The sequence below is a fragment of the Oryzias melastigma genome, unplaced genomic scaffold (assembly GCF_002922805.2).
Source record: "Oryzias melastigma strain HK-1 unplaced genomic scaffold, ASM292280v2 sc00311, whole genome shotgun sequence".
In the NCBI taxonomy this organism is placed as follows: Eukaryota; Metazoa; Chordata; class Actinopteri; order Beloniformes; family Adrianichthyidae; genus Oryzias; species Oryzias melastigma.
Window position 1 is genome coordinate 159,536 of NW_023416919.1, and position 19,331 is coordinate 178,866.

The window sequence follows — 19,331 nt, forward strand, 5'->3', positions numbered from 1 at the left end:
GAGAAAGCCTGTTTTGTCTCAAACAGTTCTCATTTATGTCTAGGAGACGTAAATGAGACAGAAAGGAGATCTCATCTTCAATTTTGCTATGGGTTTGTATTTCCGGTTGTTGTTTAATTATTTTTTCTATTTTATTACGTCATTCTTTATAACATATCTCCTAATATATTTCCAATTATTTTCTTATATAGGCAAACTGTTTATAGTAGTAATAATAATAATAATAATAATGATGATGATGATGATGATGATTATTATTATATGTTACGGGCATCGTATTTAATAATTTTAAAACAGCCTTTGTAATTATATAAATGTTTCAAATCGTAAAAACCTTTTTTATCCCCGAGAAATTTAACTTTTAATGCGTTTTCAATGCTGCGGTTTTTACGTAGCTCAAGCTATTTATTTTATTTATTTATTATTTTTTTTTACATCAAATATAGTTTTTGCTATTCACGTATAAAAAAATTGTTTAAAAATCCAACGAAAGGCTACAGGTTTCGACCAGACGTTAACGCTGTGTTTTAGTCATAGACTGTAAAAAAATATTCTTATACAGTCTATGGTTTTACTTTGAAGTGACTGCTTCCGGTGTGGGTGGAGCTTGACAGTGTTGTTTTCAAGCAGCTGATCAGCACTGCGGACAGCTGCAGCTCTGTCCTCTCGCTCAAGTCACTCGCTGTTCCCGGGACCGAGTCCTCGTCCCGCCGCCTCGTTCTCCTCGCGCTCGTGTCACGTTGGACCCGGAGCGGTAATCTCTCCATGACATCACCTCTGCCGCGCTTGGAGCTCAGCTGCCGCGGCGAGAACGGCGCGGTCGGGGTTGCCCTTGACTGGGGAGGAGTTTGGGAAAAGGGGTGCGCGGACATGCTAAGCTCCGACCGGAGCGACATTGTAACCGGGTGATTTTTATCAGCAGGGGGAGACGGGGATGCGGATCAGACTCTGCGGAGTCGGTTGTTGGCCAGCCCGGTGCTGGAGGAGGTATCAGGACCCCCGGAGCTCCTCTGGACGAGCTGAAGAGGCCTGAGCGGTCTACATCACCGAATTATATGGTGACAGAAACCAAGTGTGTATGAAAAGATAAACAAAAGCGGAGGCAGATAAGCAGGAGCTCGTGTTTTTCTTTTTTCCGGCCTTCTTGGGTTTTACCAATTGTGGGAGTAGATGTGTCAGTCAAGAATAATTGTCACACTCTTTATGTGTCCCAGGAATTGGCAGGCGTGTTTTTGTTCCCATTTCTAAAAGGACAACATCACTGAAAACCATGGCAGACCATGAAGAAGCTGAGCTATCAGAGTCTCTTCAGAAGGAGGAGGGGTTCTCCAGTGAGCCCGAGGAGCCCGGGACAAACTTTAAATCCAAAAGTTTACCCATTTTAAATGAAGCAGAGCCTCAAGAGAAAACCCTGTTGGCTAGTTCTTTACGCATGTCCATAACAGCAGAAGAGAGCGCAGAGTTCATCCAGTTCCCGGCCAAGACTGAGTCCTTCCAGACTGAGTCCCCAACAAGAACCAACTATCTGCCAAAGCCGGGGAAGTCTGAGCTCAACAGGCCCAGCTCCTACGTGGAGAACACTGAAGTTCGTAGGAGTAAAACTATGGCCAGAAGGAAGGCCCCTGGCTTTTTCGCATCAAGGCTAGCTCAGATTCGACTCCCTTGTAAGAAGTATGTGAGCATTGTTCTTCAGGACTCTCGCTGCTTCCTGTTCTGCATGTGCTACCTGACCTTCATCCAGTCACTCATGGTGTCAGGCTACCTCAGCAGCGTCATCACCACCATTGAGAAGAGGTACAGCCTTCGGAGCTCGGAGTCAGGCCTTCTTGTCAGCTGTTTTGACATTGGGAGCCTCCTAGTAGTCGTCTTCATTAGCTACTTTGGTGGACGGGGCCAGAGACCTCGATGGCTGGCGGTGGGAGGGATATTCATTGCTGTGGGTGCCGCCCTCTTTTCCTTGCCTCACTTCATCTCCCCGGCCTATCAGATCCAGGAAGTTAACGCATCATCCGCCAATGAGGGCCTGTGCTCTAACAGCAATGCTAGCAGCAGGGATCACGTTGACATAACTTCCTGTCCCAGAGACCAGGAAGGTAACGAACACAACTTGTACGTGGCACTCTTCATCATCGCGCAGATCTTGGTGGGCATGGGTTCCACACCCATCTACACCTTAGGACCCACCTACCTGGATGACAATGTCAAGAAGGAGAACGCCTCGCTATATTTGGGTAAGTCTTGATGAGAAAGTGGGCGGAGCAAAGCAGACAATCATTCCCTAAAACATGTAGTTAAAAGCAATATTTACAAACCAGTGCAGCACAACACCACCACTTCACAGTCCAGAGGTTTTTCGTTTGAATCCTCACTGGGCCCTTTACTGTCTGAGTTTGTTCTCTAAATGCGTTTCATGGGTGAACTCCATTGACTGTATATGAGAATAGGACTGAGTAACCCCTCACCCCCGGCATTCCAAACAGGACGTACCCACTGGCTCCAAGAAGCCAAAATCCCATAAACTTCAAATGAAAAATATCAGAATAACCATTCTTGCTTTGTTTACTTTTTTTTAGCATGTTCTTGCTAATTCCCAAAAAAATGTAACAATATTTTTTCTGTAGTGCAACTTATTCAAGTTAGAAACTGACCCATCAGATGGCTCAATAAAAGCATGCGGTCCTCAAGTCCAACATTCCCAACATTTGATAAACAGATTGGAGTGTAGCCTTCCAAAAAGCTCACCTCTGATTGGCAAGAGTGGTTGCCGTAGAAACGACTCTGATTCAGACCAACCACTGCCTTCGGGACATTATTTGGATTCAACATGGAGACATCCATATTCCAAAAAAAGTGGCCACTGAATTGACTTTATTTTGTTCAAGTCGGAAGTAAGCAATTTTTCATAGATGGCATCACCCTCACTCAACCTAGTTCTTATATTTACTCAGTGGTTAGTTCTTGACTTTAGAATTTTAGGTATAGGTGTATTCTCTGTCTTGGAAGTGACCACTGGTAGCTTCCTTGGGGTGTTCCCTACCTTTGCCTAAAAAAAAAAAAAAAAAAAAAAACTGGATCATAAACCCCACTGTGGAAACATTTGGTATCATTGGACAATACAAAAACTCAAACAATGAAGTGTTCTTCCCTCTGGCTTCTGACTTAACTAAACTTTATCACTGAAAAACTGCCAATTAAAAAGTAAAATCTTTGAACATAAAGCAATTTAAGTTGGCTGCCATAGTTCACTTTTTATAAATCAATTCTCTATTAAATCAAGGACTAGTATATTCAGCTTATACTATTTTTGACAGACCTATGTCAAATAGTAGCCCCTCATGTTATGTGAATTACTGACATAGATTTAAGGGTTTTTAATTTAAGGCACATGTTTTAACCTTGTGCTAGCGTAGGCTCGTTAATGTTTTGTAGTCGGGTCGTCTGGAACCCACAAGACGGCAAACTGAACTGTTTCAATTATTTTTTATCTTCACTGGTGTCTGTGGCAGACATGAAATCCTGTCCACCTTCATCCACTTCATCTGGACCCAAAAAATATAGCACATGGGTTTTAATAACAAGTTGCTCAGAAAATCTGACTCAAGCTACCAATTTTGCTGCAAAATGTGCCATTGCTGCTCAATTTTCAGAAGACATTTTCTATTTTTCAGATATGTGTTTCTGTTTTGACTTACTGTTGTGCAGTTACTGCTAGCATAGCTGTTGACTAGCAAAGGTGTTCCACAGAAAAAAAGGCCAAGGTAACAGGATTCAAGATGGTTCTGTTAACTGGTATGTTGCGCTCGTATATTCTCTAGTTTGATGCAGCCTTGAAAACCAAAATAAATGCTGCTAAGATATTAGCATTTATCTAAAATATAATTATTTGCTTTGTCAAACATCAAAATGATAGTTATTTGCATCTAAATATGTCAACATCAGAGTATAATACTTTAAAGACCTATAATTTCAGTGGTGGCATACATATATATATACTGTATACATATATATGCTTATATTTTAATTTTATTTAAATTATGTGTTTTTGTAATCTTTTTGAAAGCCAAGAATGCGTGTGAGGCTTTGGTGTACTTTGTAGCCACCCTGACTGAATGATGGACCATCTGCTCAAAGAGCACCAACTGTGCATGAACCCAACTAGCTGATGCTACCTTTTTTATGAGTTTTCCTTTTTTGCTGGTTCTCATTTCACTGTTTGACGTTTTTAGGTTATCCAGCATAAAAAAAAAAAACAAAGCAGCTTTTCGATGTCAAAGAGGTTTGACATCTTGTTTTGAAGTTCACCTGCGTTTTTTTTTTTTAGAAGGGCTGATAATGATTAAAACAGATCTCCCTTTTGCTTAAAACTTACCATAAAGATTTTATTAGTTTACCAGGTCATTTATATCCCCCAAAAAGCCATATATTGTAACAGATTGTTGGATAACCGCTCCTGTTAATTGTTCGTTTTCATTGACTGGTCTGCTGCTTTAAAAACAGAAATATTAGAATTTAGAATTTGACTGTGACTTAAAATTTATTTGACAAATTGTCCAAGATAAAAGGGAAAAAAAAAATTCTGTGAGATAAGTGTTTTTAAATTTCCAATGTAGAGCACCTGTTATCAGGATGATAAACAGAATGTGGTAAATCTTCACACTTCAAAAGAAGGGCTTAATGATCCTGTGAAAAAGACTGCAGTACAAAACATCTATGCAAAGAGAGATTACACAGTGAACTTGTTAAATCTTTTTCTGAAACATGTTTTTGCATTTTGCCTTGGTTGTAATTGCTTTAATACGGAGTGTTTCATCTGAATCTAAACTTAAACAGCTGTCACCTTTGATGCAGACAATTTGATTTAATACATAGCACTTATAACATTTGGTGATTATCATTTATTTCTAATATTAATTCAGTAACTTTTTAATATTAGTAAAACATTGTGTAACTGAAAAGAAGGCAGTTAAAAATGAATAATTTGTGTTTGGGTGAAATATAATTTTCTTGTAAGGCAAAGTGTCCTAGAGTTCTTACTTAATGCTACATTTATGAAGAAAAAAATAGGAAAATGAACAAGCTTTTTAGAAAAGGTGCAAAATAATTTGCTTTTTATTATGCAGAAATCAGGAAGGTTTCTAGCTCTAAAGTGTTCTTTGTACATTTAGCGAGCTGAGATTTGGAGCATCCCCCTGAAGGAATTGCTCCTAATCTCTGTAAAGAAAGATGTGTGTCTAAAGAAGTGACCAATGAAGCAGCTTTTAAATTCCAACATAACCAGGAAAAAGTGCTGTGTAGAAAAGTCAGGGAGAGGAGTGAAGACCTAGTCAAGGCTAGACATGACTATAAGACCATCTCTATGCATATGAGTTAAAAGTTAGGTGATGGGTGTGAGCGTTTCCAAATAAAAACACAAAATAACTCTTAATCTAACTCAGTCTTGGGCTTCATATAAGATCTGCTGTTTAGATGCTAATAAGAATAAAAATAAACTCTGATCTGCATTGGAGTATCTAGCTGGAATATAGTAAGAATACAGAAGTAAAACACTATATTACTAAGAGTTGAAATCCTGAATTTCCTGGATGGTCTTTCCTCTAAAGTACTTTAACACCTTATTTGAAGTTTCTCCAAAAAAGGTAAAGCTTCCTTTTACAGTACAGTACTTACATGGTATTTAAGTGGTATTTACATGGTACTTTTTTGGAGAAGTCTGCAGAGTTCTGCCTGTGATGAAGGATGTTTGCATTTTATAGTCTTTACACAACTTTAATCAGGAACTTTAGATAGGAACGGAAGTGTCATATCTAATATGGGCAGGATGTTCTAATGAAGTCAAAATGTTTGTACATCATGATAGAATGCCCTGGCAAGAAACAAACAAATCTTGTGACTTCTAACTGTGTGCAAAAGTAGCTCACTAAATTTCATGGATGAAAACCAAAGATGGAAATGTATAATATCCATAACATAAGAACCACAAAACACCTTATAACTTAACATGTAAAATACACCTATAATAAATTGTATTTTATGTAGTAAGTACCACAAAAAATATAAAAGGGTACCACATAAATACTATGTAAGTACCCATCTTCTTACATATGGTGAGTACCATGAAACACATAAACTTGACAAGTAAGTAGAAAGTAAATTCTGGGTCACTTTTCACAGCCGTAAGAGTAGTTGTGACTAAGGCATAAATCCAGCAATGAAACCTCAACGATTTAGAAATGATCTGCAAAAAGAAATTGGGGGGGGGCTCCTGAAATTTGTGCAAACCTGAAACATGAAAATTTTAATCTAAATGATCGTTAGCAAGGATTTTGCCATCATAAGTTATGTCAAAAAGTCCCTCTGCATACTATAATTAAATGTCTGTAAACTCTATTGTCAAAACTCCTCACTGTTGTACAGCAAAGTATCATCTGCATAGTGGTGGAAGTTTATTACGGGATAATAAATAAAGTTAGAACATGAGAGCGCACAGCGTATGAAGTGGAAATCAGTATTCAAAAAACAAAGACAAAACCATACCTGTACTTTTTCATTGACCTACATATTTGGAAGCTAGCTCTAAAAAGTTCTGCAGCCAAATCCACTGCACAACCACATAGGGACACCTCCCCACCGCCCCCGGTCCCTTTCACATCTTTTCTCAGAATTTCTCGCCCCACTAGCCTCAAACAAGGTAAAGCTACTTGTATAATTAAACCAGCAAATGAGAGCAAAGTTTATGAAAGAGGCCAAGAGAAGGAGGTGGGGGCGATTGGGGAGGCAATACTGTGCATTCCTGCAGTTTTTTTAGGGGGAAATAAAAAGGCTCACAGCGGACTGGTCACAGTTTGAGGGTATTTTTTTGGGGGGGCACGTTTTGATCAAAGGGGCCGCTGGATAGAGGTGAAGTCCAAGATCTGAGGAAAATTGATTGTGACTGGACAATTTTCGTCCATTCCAGCTTTAATAAGTCAAAAAAAATTGTGGTATTTTTGCACATCCACTACATTACCTTTTCCATATCAAGCCTTAAGGAAAAGCAGAAACTTAGTTTTTTGCATTCAAGAAGTGATTGACTTGAAAGAAACAGAATTAAAGAAGTTCATATTGTTTTTAGAACCCGTAACCCACAGTCAAATCTTGTTACATTATGTACCTTTTTTCTTGAAAAGTGGCTTCCACTTTGGGTGTGACACTGGTGTGACAGTATGCACTAAGAGACATTTAGTAATGACAGGCTCTGTCAGTCATTCAGTGTGACAAATATAAAGTTTAAACATACTGTCAAGCAGGAAAAAAATCTCCAATAAAATAACGAAAATACCCATAAGTCATTAGCTTTTGTAGGCATAAAAAGCTGTGTTTGCAGCATCCAAGCGTTGTTGGAGACAATTGTGATTGGACTGCATGTCTTTTGCACAGCAATGCACTTTAAGGAAGGGCCTCGGGACAGTCCTCTGCTTCTTTTCCGTTTCTTGTTTGAGAAACGACACTACAGTAACTCATGATTAATCTTTTTATCTGCCGCCTTCTGCAGATATTTGCAGCAAACATAAAACATGTCTTGAGTCTTAGTGCACTTCTTGCCCAGAAATGGTAGACTCTGGAAGTAAGGGTAGTGGTTATCGATGCAGGCGGGCCTTTTTTCACTTTAAAGTCTGTCATGTTTGAAAACGAAATAGTTTTTTCATCTAATATGAGTTTAGTATGAGTTTGACCCATGTGTTGTGTCTTATTATGACTTTAAAATGTTTCTGAAATTGGGCTAATTGTGCTTTTATCCCTCTCCGCCACGCGTTCCTTTTTTTTTGCATAAGTTGAGACTTGCAGCGTGGGGATATTGATCATTCGTGGTGCACAAAAGGCTAACTGTTCACAAAGTCCTCTTATGCTACTTAGCCTACTTTGGTTATTATATTAGTTACAGAATGTAAAATGAGGGGGAGCAGATTATATGCTCACTTAATCCAGAGGCTATCGTGCAGCAGGAATGCCTCCCTTATAGACCACCACTGTTGAAAATCAATCAATGGAAGGCTTATGGATTAAACCATTTGTCTCCCCATTCTTTGTCTGATCAAAGCTGCCTTCATTTTTTTTTCTGGTGTTAACGATTTAAATCCCAGTTTTGCGGAAAGTTTTAGGAAAATCTTAAAGCAGGCAGACTTTCCACTGGGAAAAGAACCAAAAGCAAACCTGTTGGAAGAACTTATTTTGAGGGCTTATAATGGGATTTACTACAGTTATTTAAATGTTTTAAGTGGTTAGGGACACATTTACATGACTCTATAGCTTTAAGAATATATATTTGTAACCAATGGTGCTATTGATTTGAACTTTTATGGAAGCACTTAAAGACTGAAATTAACAGGATGATGATACAAGCTTTTCTCCAAGCACTGCTGCTCTCCCAGCTCAGCATCCTCAGTCGGGATATCGGCCATACCTTAAAAGCCTTTCTGGTTGTCAGTGTAGATGACTTGGTGGTAAATATGTCTGCAAAGTATTCCCAAAGCATGTAGGCGACAGTTTAAAAAGCAGACCATTATGTTGAGCTGGAAATTGATGAAGCAGTTATAACTGGAATGAGAGGAAAGAAAGGAAGGCCCCGATGTGCCGCCTTATATATGTAATGGTATTAATAGAGAACTGTCGGCTAAGGAGCAAAAGTTAAGTCTGTGTCAGCTCTTCTTTGTGTTAACCTACTTATGAGATCGTTCCCAATGGGACACCAGGCATCCATTAGGATAATTCAGAGCAACATTGCTTTGTAACCCCAAAAAGAGTTGCTCTGTTAAGCTTCAATCAGAAGCAGAAGGCCACGATGTTGTTACTTAATCTGTCTCCTTAGTGATGCGGCCAGTTTCCTCTTACTGGGACTTTTATTTAAGGAGCAGCCATTGTGGCTACCTTTCACATCCTAAATTCATTGTTGGTTCTGTTGTGGGTTTTTGTCTCTTAAAAAAAAAGTGGGAACTGTTTTTTCTAGAATCTACTGCAGACTAAACCGTTCTAGTGTTGGGCGTTCTAGATCAGTGTTTTTAAACAGTGTGCTGCAGTATACCAGTGTGCCGTGAACGACTGTAAGGCGTGCCGGGGGAAATTATTCAGTTTCACATAATTGGTTTAAAAAATATTTACCATTATCAGGATATCGGCTTTATGTTCATCCAAACAAGGTTAGATTTCAAACTGATGTAAATATGAAAGAGCAGAAAAGACTTTATTTCTTTGTGTTGACATGAGACCTATTCAAAACACTTTAATATGAGAATAAGGTGTAAACTTGTTTAGCACTTACTACCTTTACAGTCAAAGACCCATTCACACACTGATGGCGGCTCCACTGCTGAACACTGACTCCATCCTTCCACCAGAGGCAAAGTGTGATTCAATGTCCTGCCAAAGGACACGTTGGGAATCGAATCTGCAAACTTCCGATCAGAGGTCGACCGCCCTACCGCTGCTCCACAGGTGGCATAGTGTTGATACAGATGACAATTTATTTATTTATTTTTTTATATTTGGTGGTGTCACTTGTGATCTTATCAAGAAAAAATATACCTTAGCTAAAAAAAATCTAGAAAAACACTGTTCTAGATTACAAAATACTCTTTCTTTAATTATAGTATTTAAAAGATTAAACATAAAACAACTGCATTTGATTTTATTATTTTAGATTTTATTTTAACTGGTTTAGTTTTCAATGAACTTGTGATGTATTTTGACGTCGCCCTTTAAAGACAAACTGTACAGTTTGCTTTGAACAGGCATGAGAACATATTGTAATTTTGATGCAGACAGGCATGCTATTCATACATGTATCCTCCCATCTTTTTTCTGCTTGTTCACTGAGTTTCTTTGGCCTCAGGTCGAGCTTTCTACTCCTTCTAATAGTAAATCACATTATTCGTGCTGCCTATGTTTTTACGTTGGGTTCACTTAGTAATTTAAAATGAATAACCAGCAAGTTTTTGGCTTGTGTAGGTATTATAACTTAGTTTATAAGTCCTTTAAAACTCTGATCTAAAAAGTTTCTGAACTGATTGAAAACAAGGACACTGAGGCTTAATGGGCAAACATCGCAGTTCATCAGAGAACAGTCTGTGCTCACAGAGTGTAAAGAATGTGAAATGTCTTTACACCAATCAGTGCTGAGTGATTTTATCAGCTGCGGTGAACTGAAAAATTCCCATGCTGAAGATAAATATTCTGAGAATAAGCTGTCACTTGGAAATTTGTGCTGTTGGCTGTTTCATGAAGCTTGCCAATACAAGTATTAGTTCCTGCTACAATGTATGTATGAGTGAAAATATGTTGTAAAATGTTTGTATTTACATTAAGTAAAAATCAAAACGGGCTGCACGGTGGCGCAAGTGGTTAGCGCTCTTGCCTCACAGCGAGAAGGCCCTGGTTCGAATCCTGGCTGGGACCTTTCTGTGTGGAGTTTGCATGTTCTCCCCGTGCATGCGTGGGTTTTCACCGGGGACTCCGGCTTCATCCCACCGTCCAAAAAAAACATGCTTCATAGGTTAATTGGTGACTCTAAATTGTCCCTATGTGTGAATGTGAGAGTGAAAGGGTGTGATTGAGGCCCTGAGACAGACTGGCGACCTNGGTGTACCCCGCCTTCGCCCATCAGTGGCCGGGATAGGCTCCGGCACCCCCGCGACCCCGAACGGGATGAAGCGGTCAAGTAAATGGATGGATGGATAAAAATCAAAACTATTGTTTGACACACATAGCATTGTTTCAAAGAGCACGTGATGGCTGTAGATCAGAGATTAGTTTATGCCTCAGATGCACTAAAACAAACAAAAACTGCATGTGGAGTTCTCCAAAGATCTGTTTTGGGCTCTCTACTTTTTAGCATCCAAATCATTTTGTTTACTCAGAAAGCAAAGAAACTGAAGAGTTTGAATATCTTTGTACTTTCATAAGGGGTCCAGATGACCCTTATATTGATGTGTGATCCCTCCCATGACAAAGGTGGACAGGATTTTATGTCTGCCACGAACACCAGTGAAAATAAAAAATTATTTAAAAAAATAAGTTCAGTGGGGTCTAGATGACCCCACTTTTGATGTAAACATGTCTAGGATAGCGTAAGAGTTACATCCTTTTTATTTGTGTGATGTCTTTTAGTTGTGTTGTGCTATATCCACGTAAAGAACTCTGACTTTGTGTGCTGTTTAGACATTCTGCTGCTTTAATTTTTTTCTTTTTTCTTATCATTAACAGATTACTTGTGAATGATAAGTAGCGTGTTGACAACAGGTCTAGGAAATGTGCAGGAAGTCATTGCAGATCTGCAACAATTCCTTGGCCCAACTGATGATGTCAACAATAATAAATAGTCAACAGATTCCTTACTAATGCATCATATTACAAACTGCTTTTTATTAGTGATGCCATGATATTCTTGCTTCACAATTCAGTTCAAACTTCAGTTTTTGGGTCGCAGCTTTGGTTTGATTTTTCAATATATGATATGTGTATAACACAACAACAAAAAACAAAATCCAGAAAATTCCTTTTGTGAAATTGCTAATAAGCCAATTAACAGTAAACAAAAACATTGCAGTTGGTTTATACTAACCCTGGTGTAATGTAATAAAACAATACAATTAACTCTTCTTAAATTTAACACAATGTGTGTTAATATTCTGCCACAACATGTGGTACCAAGAGGCCACAAGTGTGCCAAGGAAATATCCCCCACACCATCACACCACCGGCCTGAACCATTGATACAAGGCAGGATGGTTTTATGCTTTCATGTTGTTGACGCCAAATTCTGACCCTACCATCCGAATGTTGCTGCGGAAATTTAGACTCATCAGACCAGACAACATTTTTCCATCTTGTATTGTCCAATTTTGGTGAGCCTGTGTGAATTGTAGCCTCAGTTTCCTGTTCTTAGCTAACAGGAATGACACCCGGTCTGTTCTTCTGCTGCTGTAGCCCATCTGCTACGGTTATAACCAGTGGGTATTCTGTAAATAAAGCGTTAGGTAGGACATTTATAAAATTAATATTACAAAAATTTCTGTTACAAATAGTAAGGTTACCGTTTATTAGTTTAAATTTGAGTAAACATTAATAAATTACTATATTTGCTTCCTACAGAGCACACATTCATTATCATTCATCACACTCAAAAGCAAATACATTCAAAGGGTAGGAAATACTAGCTTATTTTCATTATAGGAAAAGTTTTTCCTGATATTTTTTTATGTTTCTCTGTCTTTAATCTTGTAGATTATTCAAGCAATGTTTTGACAAAGGATCTTTAGAACTGGGATTAGAAAAACAAAAAAAATGAATAGACATAATATTTAGAGTAACAACATCGAAAAATATCTTAGATCAAACAAAAATGTAATAAAAAAAATCAGAATTTTTAGTTGCTAACACTTGAATTTGGCTGATTAAAACCTTAACTAAAAATCTAAACCAGGACTCCTTTCCGTTACGTTATTTAAGCTGATGTGTTTGGATAAAAGCAGAAATAAGCGCTTTGAAAATAATTGTGAATAATCGACTACTCAAAAAAAAAAAAAAAATCTAGGTATTAGTTTAAAATTTAAATATTTGTTAGCTGTCCCACTGAGAATTGGATGTCGGTGCTGCTGCCGTCCTATTGAAATGATGTAAGACTTTGCTGTGTCAGCAGGTTACCATGACAACGTAGTCGTCCTCGTAACATTTCATTGTGTTTCTAGCCTTTTCATTCCGGGCTGGCCTGGGCCTCCCAGTGTCTGTCTTTAACTTACTGCCGCTGAGCTCCTCACTCTGCAGTTTGCAGGTCGTAAATAAAGTTTGGAAGACATTGAATATGTTTAAAAGGTACCCTTAAGATACTGTTCATTTTAAAAATGCAGAATATAACTCTTAAGAGTTATGACTCTGGCACTACTTTTTCTATAAGTCAGAGTGTTTTAGTCAGTTGTTGGGTGACTGAGCTCACATAATCCGCTCTTCGAGACATATTTAGCTTCAGTCAAAGTGCTGCAGTAACACCTGAGGGGGTTTTCTGTTCTCTCATTTTGTGGGATGGTGATGCAACACCTCCTAGAGTACCTATAATGACCAGAAGAAGCCCTGTGGGTTATTATTATTATGATTATTATGGATGTACAGAGCGTTGCTGCAGTGTAATCTGCTGTTGCCAAGAAATGAGAGCTTGTGAATCTCAAGGGTGAACATGGAGAGATTGGAGTGTGAATGGAGGGAGTGACAACTGCTCATCTTCTCCAGGGTTGGTTTTCTAGCCGGTGAAACATGAGTCATATTTGAGTTCTGATCTAAACCGGATCTCACCAGATCAGGCTGCTTGGCTGAGGACAGCTGTTGTATAACAGCACGGGCTGTTCTGCACGCTGGACGACATGGATGCAAGGATCGTCTGTTTTTCTGTTACTACACAGATTGTCTGCAACAAAGAGTCTCCATGATGTAGTTGGTATCAGTTCTTGGGTTTAGCAGAAATCTTCTAATTACCTTAATGTTTGATTTCAATCATTTCTAATATTTCTTTAGCCTTTCTTTAAACCAAAGTTGTACAACTTGTGTCCTGCCCCCCTAAATGTTTTCCAGTTGCCCTTACCCTACCAGCTGGGTCAAATGGAGGACATGTATAAAGAAAATTAACTGTTTCTGAGTATTTCTTCATTCAAATCATTGTAAATCAGGTAGACAAAGCAGTGACACAATCGGCAGACTACAAGCTCCCTGCTCCGCTCCATGCTGACGCATAGACTTACAGACAAACAGATCCATGTATCTTTTCATTTCCAAGCTGGTATCTGGCTCAAAAGTGTACAGCTGGATAGCTCCAATATTACTCACCGTTTTTGTTGCACCTGTAATGTTAGGTCAGCTGGCGGGAGAGTGTAAACTGAGGGATGATGGTAAATGGAGGAGGGCTTAATCCACGCCAACGGTTACAGCCACAAACTACAGGTGAATTTCCAATACAATACTGCCTCTCTGCAGAAACAACATGTCTTATAAAATAAATTACATTTTTTTTATCAAAAGATCACTTGGAACACCACAATATAGACTGAAAGAGGATTGCTATTGTAAGAGTAGTGGTCTTTTAAATATAATTACTCTGTTCTTAGCCAAAATAAATAAATCCTGTGGTGTTTTCTAGGACATATTTTCTGCAGATCTGCAGCAATTTATCAGAAATTTGCCTCTGAATTGGGGGTGGGACTGTTGGCAGGACTGTTGCGCTCGTTTCCTATCATCCCTTTGTCTACACTCTCCCCGATATCTTACAGCCTCTCACATCCATTGATTGTGTAAGAGAACTGGACTGAGTGACCCCTTCCACCAAACAGGAAGTACCTTCTGGCACCAAGAAGCTAAAATCCTACAGACTTCTTTAGAGAAATAAACAGTTTTTACTCAGTCATTCTTTTTGTCAGAATAACCATTCTTGCTCTTGTAGCTCTTTTTAACATGTTTCTTGCTAATCATGTCCTCATCACAAAGCCAATTATGATGTGCTCTGCAGCATCAGGAGGATATAAACAGGAGCTGGAGCTGCTCTGTGGTGTCCATCCATCCATCTTCTTGACCGCTTCTTCCCTTTCGGGGTCGCGGGGTGCCGGAGCCTATCCCGGCTACTGATGGGCGAAGGCGGGGTACACCCTGGACAGGTCGCCAGTCTGTCACAGGGCTTCAATCACACACATCCACTCTCACATTCACACCTAGGGACAATTTAGAGTCACCAATGAACCTAAGAAGCATGTTTTTGGACGGTGGGAGGAAGCCGGAGTCCCCGGTGAAAACCCACGCATGCACGGGGAGAACATGCAAACTCCACACAGAAAGGTCCCAGCCGGGATTCGAACCGGGGCCTTCTCGCTGTGAGGCAAGAGCGCTAACCACTGCGCCACCGTGCAGCCCATGCTCTGTGGTGTGAAGACACCAAATCTAAACGACTGAATCTCCAACATTATGTTTTCTTTACAGAATATGTGTAGATTTCTATGAACATTTCTGTTCACTTAATGTGTTTTGTGCAGTTTCCATACAAGTTTCCTTGAACAGAAGCCTAACATGGGAGGGGTCAGACAGTTACAGGCTCAGGGAGCAGAGCATTTGTTCTGCCTGAAGAATCGACGCCGCATCTTGTTTTCAGGCGGGAGTCCAGAGCTGTGACTGACGGGAACGATGAGGCTGAAAATCAGCCGCTCTGATGGTGCTCGAAGGTTTTGTTCCATCAGCACAAACTCTGCTGCCTCAACAGCCGCAGGCCTGGCCTGTCTGAATCTGTTTTTTTTTTCTTTGGAAATGCATTTTTATGCATGTTATCTTTGCAGTTTATCATCCGCGATTCTTTTTAGTCCTTTTTTCTGTTTAGTTTCATAATGAGAATCTTTATAACAGTTAAAAAAAAGGAAGAACCAGACAAGTTTTAATTAGGTATAAAGCCTGATTAAGTTAAATAATTTAAAGTTACATAATTTTGGCATAAAAATGACATCAGTAATGACACCACTATGAAAATGTTTCAATAAATCAGCCAAAATAATACATTTAAGTCCCAATCTGATCTAAATCAAGAACTTATAGTTGCTTGTGTTTTTACAGTATTTTAGGGTTAAAGTACTTTAGTTTTAGTTTAAAAGCAAACAACAGTTTTCCCTCTACGCTTGTCTCAATATCTATCTACTTGCAATTACTTATGTGGCATTTTCTGCCTCAGAGGTCCTCATTCACCATCGGTCATCTTTTATCCCTCCTCTCGATAGCTTACATCACGTTGCATAACAAATCTGCAGACCAGTCGAGGGTTTCCCATCTTCTGCCTGCGTGAGGGATTATCTGCCGAAAGGCCAAGCTGTCGGTGCAATCCCTCTGTTTTATCATCCTGGGCCTGGCTCCTGGTCAAGTGATGTAATAATCTGTGCAGAGATGTGAGGAAACATAAGAAAATTCTGTGCTCGTGGGGTTTGGAATGAAAAGGGGACACAGAGGATAATTATAGCCTGGTCACAAAGGGAACAAATTTAACCTTTTAACCAAAAATGTGTGTATTCAAAATTCACTAAACTGAGGTCAAAGAAGCTGCAAAAAATAAATATGTGCAATCAATCCCAACATTTACACCAAAGAGCCATCATGTCAGAATATAGAAAACCAACTAGGGATACACCATTTAACTTTTTTTATTTTTTTTCATGTTTTAAACACGTTGAAACATGCTGATTTGTAATATTCCTTTAGCTTTATTTATTTATGACCATAAAAAAACTTTTAAAATAACAAGAAACTTACCTCTGTTGAGCTAAAGGTTTACAATTATCAAGAGCAATATGTGTATAACAATAGTCTTCATAACAGCCAGCCCTATTATTACTACATTTGTTCAACAATACAGACATATTGGTAAAACTGCTTGCAAATGTGTATGGTTTTGTACAGAAGGTTTTTCTTTAGGGTAATTTATCCATCTGATAGTACACTATGTTAATGGATTTTAAATGTTGTCATTATTTCCACTCTGATGTAGTCCACATTAAAAGCCAAAATTGTTAATCAAACACTTGTTCCTGCAATAGTTTCACCAAACTGACGGTCTAAAGTAAGAAAAGATACACCAGTAAGATTGGTTTCCAAATTTTTAAAATCTTGTTGTGTCCAAAAATCAGTGTAACAATCAGGAATGTAAAATATCTGTATGAATTTTGTCTGAATGGAGCATATAAATGTTGATTGCTATAGAAAATTCTAAAATTTAGTTTGAAGGCAATCTGTAGTCATTTTCTTAACCCTTAGATATAGAAAAAACATGATAGCTGCTGGACCATTGACTCTATATAAGAACTGGACCGAGTGAGAGTGACATCACCCTTAGAAAATGGCTCACTTCCAGCTCAAACTAAATGATCAATAAAGTTTAAAAAAAAAAAAAAAGCTCCAACTAAATGAAGTCAGTTCAGTCGCCATCTTTTCGCGATGCAGATGACACCAGACAATGTTAGTAAGCAGTGATTGGTCTGTGTTGGTTGAGGCAATGTTTCTCACCAATCAGGATTGAAATCGTTGGAAGTCTACAAAATGTGATCAGTTTGTAACTTGAAAAACTGGGTTTAAAAAAAACAAGTTAAATAAATATATGAAAGCAAGAATGGTGATTCTGACAAATATAATGGCTGAGCAATAGCTGTTTATTCTTTATAGAAGTTTATAGGATTTTGGCTTCTTGGAGCCAGTGGGACTTCCTGTTTGGAATGCAATGGGGGGAGGGGTCACTGAGCCGCCATTTTGGATCAAAAATACATTTGAGAAGCATTTAATTCACTAGAGATTTAAAGCTACACTAAATTGGATGCATTACAAAGCCTTAAGCCAACGGTGCAGTTTGTGTGCAAGCGGCTCATAAGGAAGACAAGCCACCATTTACGAGATTTATTCTCTCCAGAGTCATCTTTGCTTTTATGTGAATTCAGCAGCACATGCAAAGGCAGGAGAAAGCTGCTCCAGAAAGGAGCAGGACAAAGGAAATGAAGGCGGACTCCCGCAGTGCTGACGGGGCTTCCAGAGCATTCTTCTGACAGTTAGATAACCAACCCTCCGTCTGGTTCTGTTCTGTGCCTGACCCGGCTTGGAGTTCGAAGTCACGCCACCGGATTTTTGCTTTCAACCCCAGCCAAAGATTAGAAGTTTTTAATCCCCTCTAATTGGAAAAATCTTTTTCTGAGATCCTGGCGGGCCTTCATGGAGCGGTCATATGGTCTGGACACATGACCAGCACACATGGGCTTTTGTACTCCACTCTTTGGGTTGGATTAGTGGTCAGAAAACTCAGAGCTTGGGAAGCTTGGTATTGCTGATAAAATGGATAAAAAACATAAAATGTGTGTCAACAATACATCTGTGCTGTCTTTACATTTTAAGAGTAGTTCAAAATGATCATTTCATATCAGAAAAAAGCAAGTTAGGACAGAAACAGACTTTTAACGGTTGGTTTAATGTATTTATCTTTGTTTTTATGCTTTTGTGTTTTTCAGCTATCATGTACGTGATGGGAGCTCTGGGGCCAGCTGCTGGTTACCTGCTGGGAGGGGTCCTCATTGGTTTCTATGTGGACCCCAAAACTGCTGTTAACATCGACCAGAGTGACCCCCGTTTCATTGGGAACTGGTAAGAGGAATCAGCCTGTAAAAAAGCTGGTTTAAGCATTTGGACCAACTCACACACGTTTGGATTTTTAAAGCAGCTCGTTATTTAAAGCCTTGACTAGTTAAACATCAACTGAAGTTAATCTAAACAAACAGCTATAAAAGATGAACAGTGTCTTTGGAGATTTTCACAAATTTCTTCTTTTGTAAGGTGGAAGTACCATTCTTCATCTAAACATGACCACAGAAGATGTTTAGCACTAGATCTAAGACATAAATATGGAAGGATGCGAATAACAAAATGTAAAAGTTATATAAAAAACTACGGAATATTTTAAATATCAACCAAAAATGGACTAAGTATAAATACATTTAATACATAAATATTCATATTCAAAGTTCCATTGTGTATTTGTATGTATGTTTATGTTCTATAACATGGAATTGTAATATAATTGTATAGATTTACAGTTGTTTGGTGGTTTGTTTATTTAAGCTTTTTATCTTTTATTTTTCTATAAATGAATAATTTTTAATATAATTAATAAAACTGTATATTTATGAATAAATTATACATATATATATATATATATATATATACTGTATTAGTACGATTTGGCTTTTTTAAGTATAACTTAGCATGATCAGTTATTTTCAGTAGCATTATACAATCTTTTTTTTTTGTCTTAAAAAATACACTTTTGCCATTGGCTAAAATTTGAGAATTTTTGTAAAAACAAATTTTAAATTAAATTTTAGCTTGGAATGTTCCCTTTTTAATTCTTTTATATCTTATATATTTTAATTTCTTTTATATTAAACACCGGTGACCCTAAAATTGTAAAGCGTAGATGTTTGCACCTCAAGTGATATATTTGCACATATCTTCATCATGTTGGTTTCAGCATGAGAGATGTGATTAGTCATCTCCTCTGAGCCAGCAGTGATGCCATCCTCTGACTTAGCAGCAGGCAGCCGCGGGCTTCCTGCAGGAATCACAGGTGATGATTGCAGGAAGACGTTTATTTATGTAATCATTCACGGTAATGAGGCTCAACAGGAAACCACACCAGACGGCCTCCTTGGCACTTCTCACACCTGAACCAGCATGCGCCTAAAAAAAAAAGAAAATCTCAGTTTCACACCTGGAACACTAACACATGCATACAATCTTCCAGCAAATTTAGAATT

General features: G+C 38.5%; 1 protein-coding gene across 1 annotated transcript in view; it reads left to right on the plus strand.

The window, feature by feature from the left end:
* Positions 1 to 2,164: 2,164 nt before the first annotated feature.
* The window catches only part of LOC112141443 (solute carrier organic anion transporter family member 5A1), a gene marked incomplete at its 5' end in the record, with an annotated part of 35,606 nt that continues 18,439 nt past the window's right edge, over positions 2,165 to 19,331 (plus strand). Inside the window, 2 exon segments of the mRNA XM_024264578.1 lie at positions 2,165 to 2,231; positions 18,030 to 18,162. Of these exon segments, the coding sequence (XP_024120346.1) occupies positions 2,165 to 2,231; positions 18,030 to 18,162 (200 nt within the window).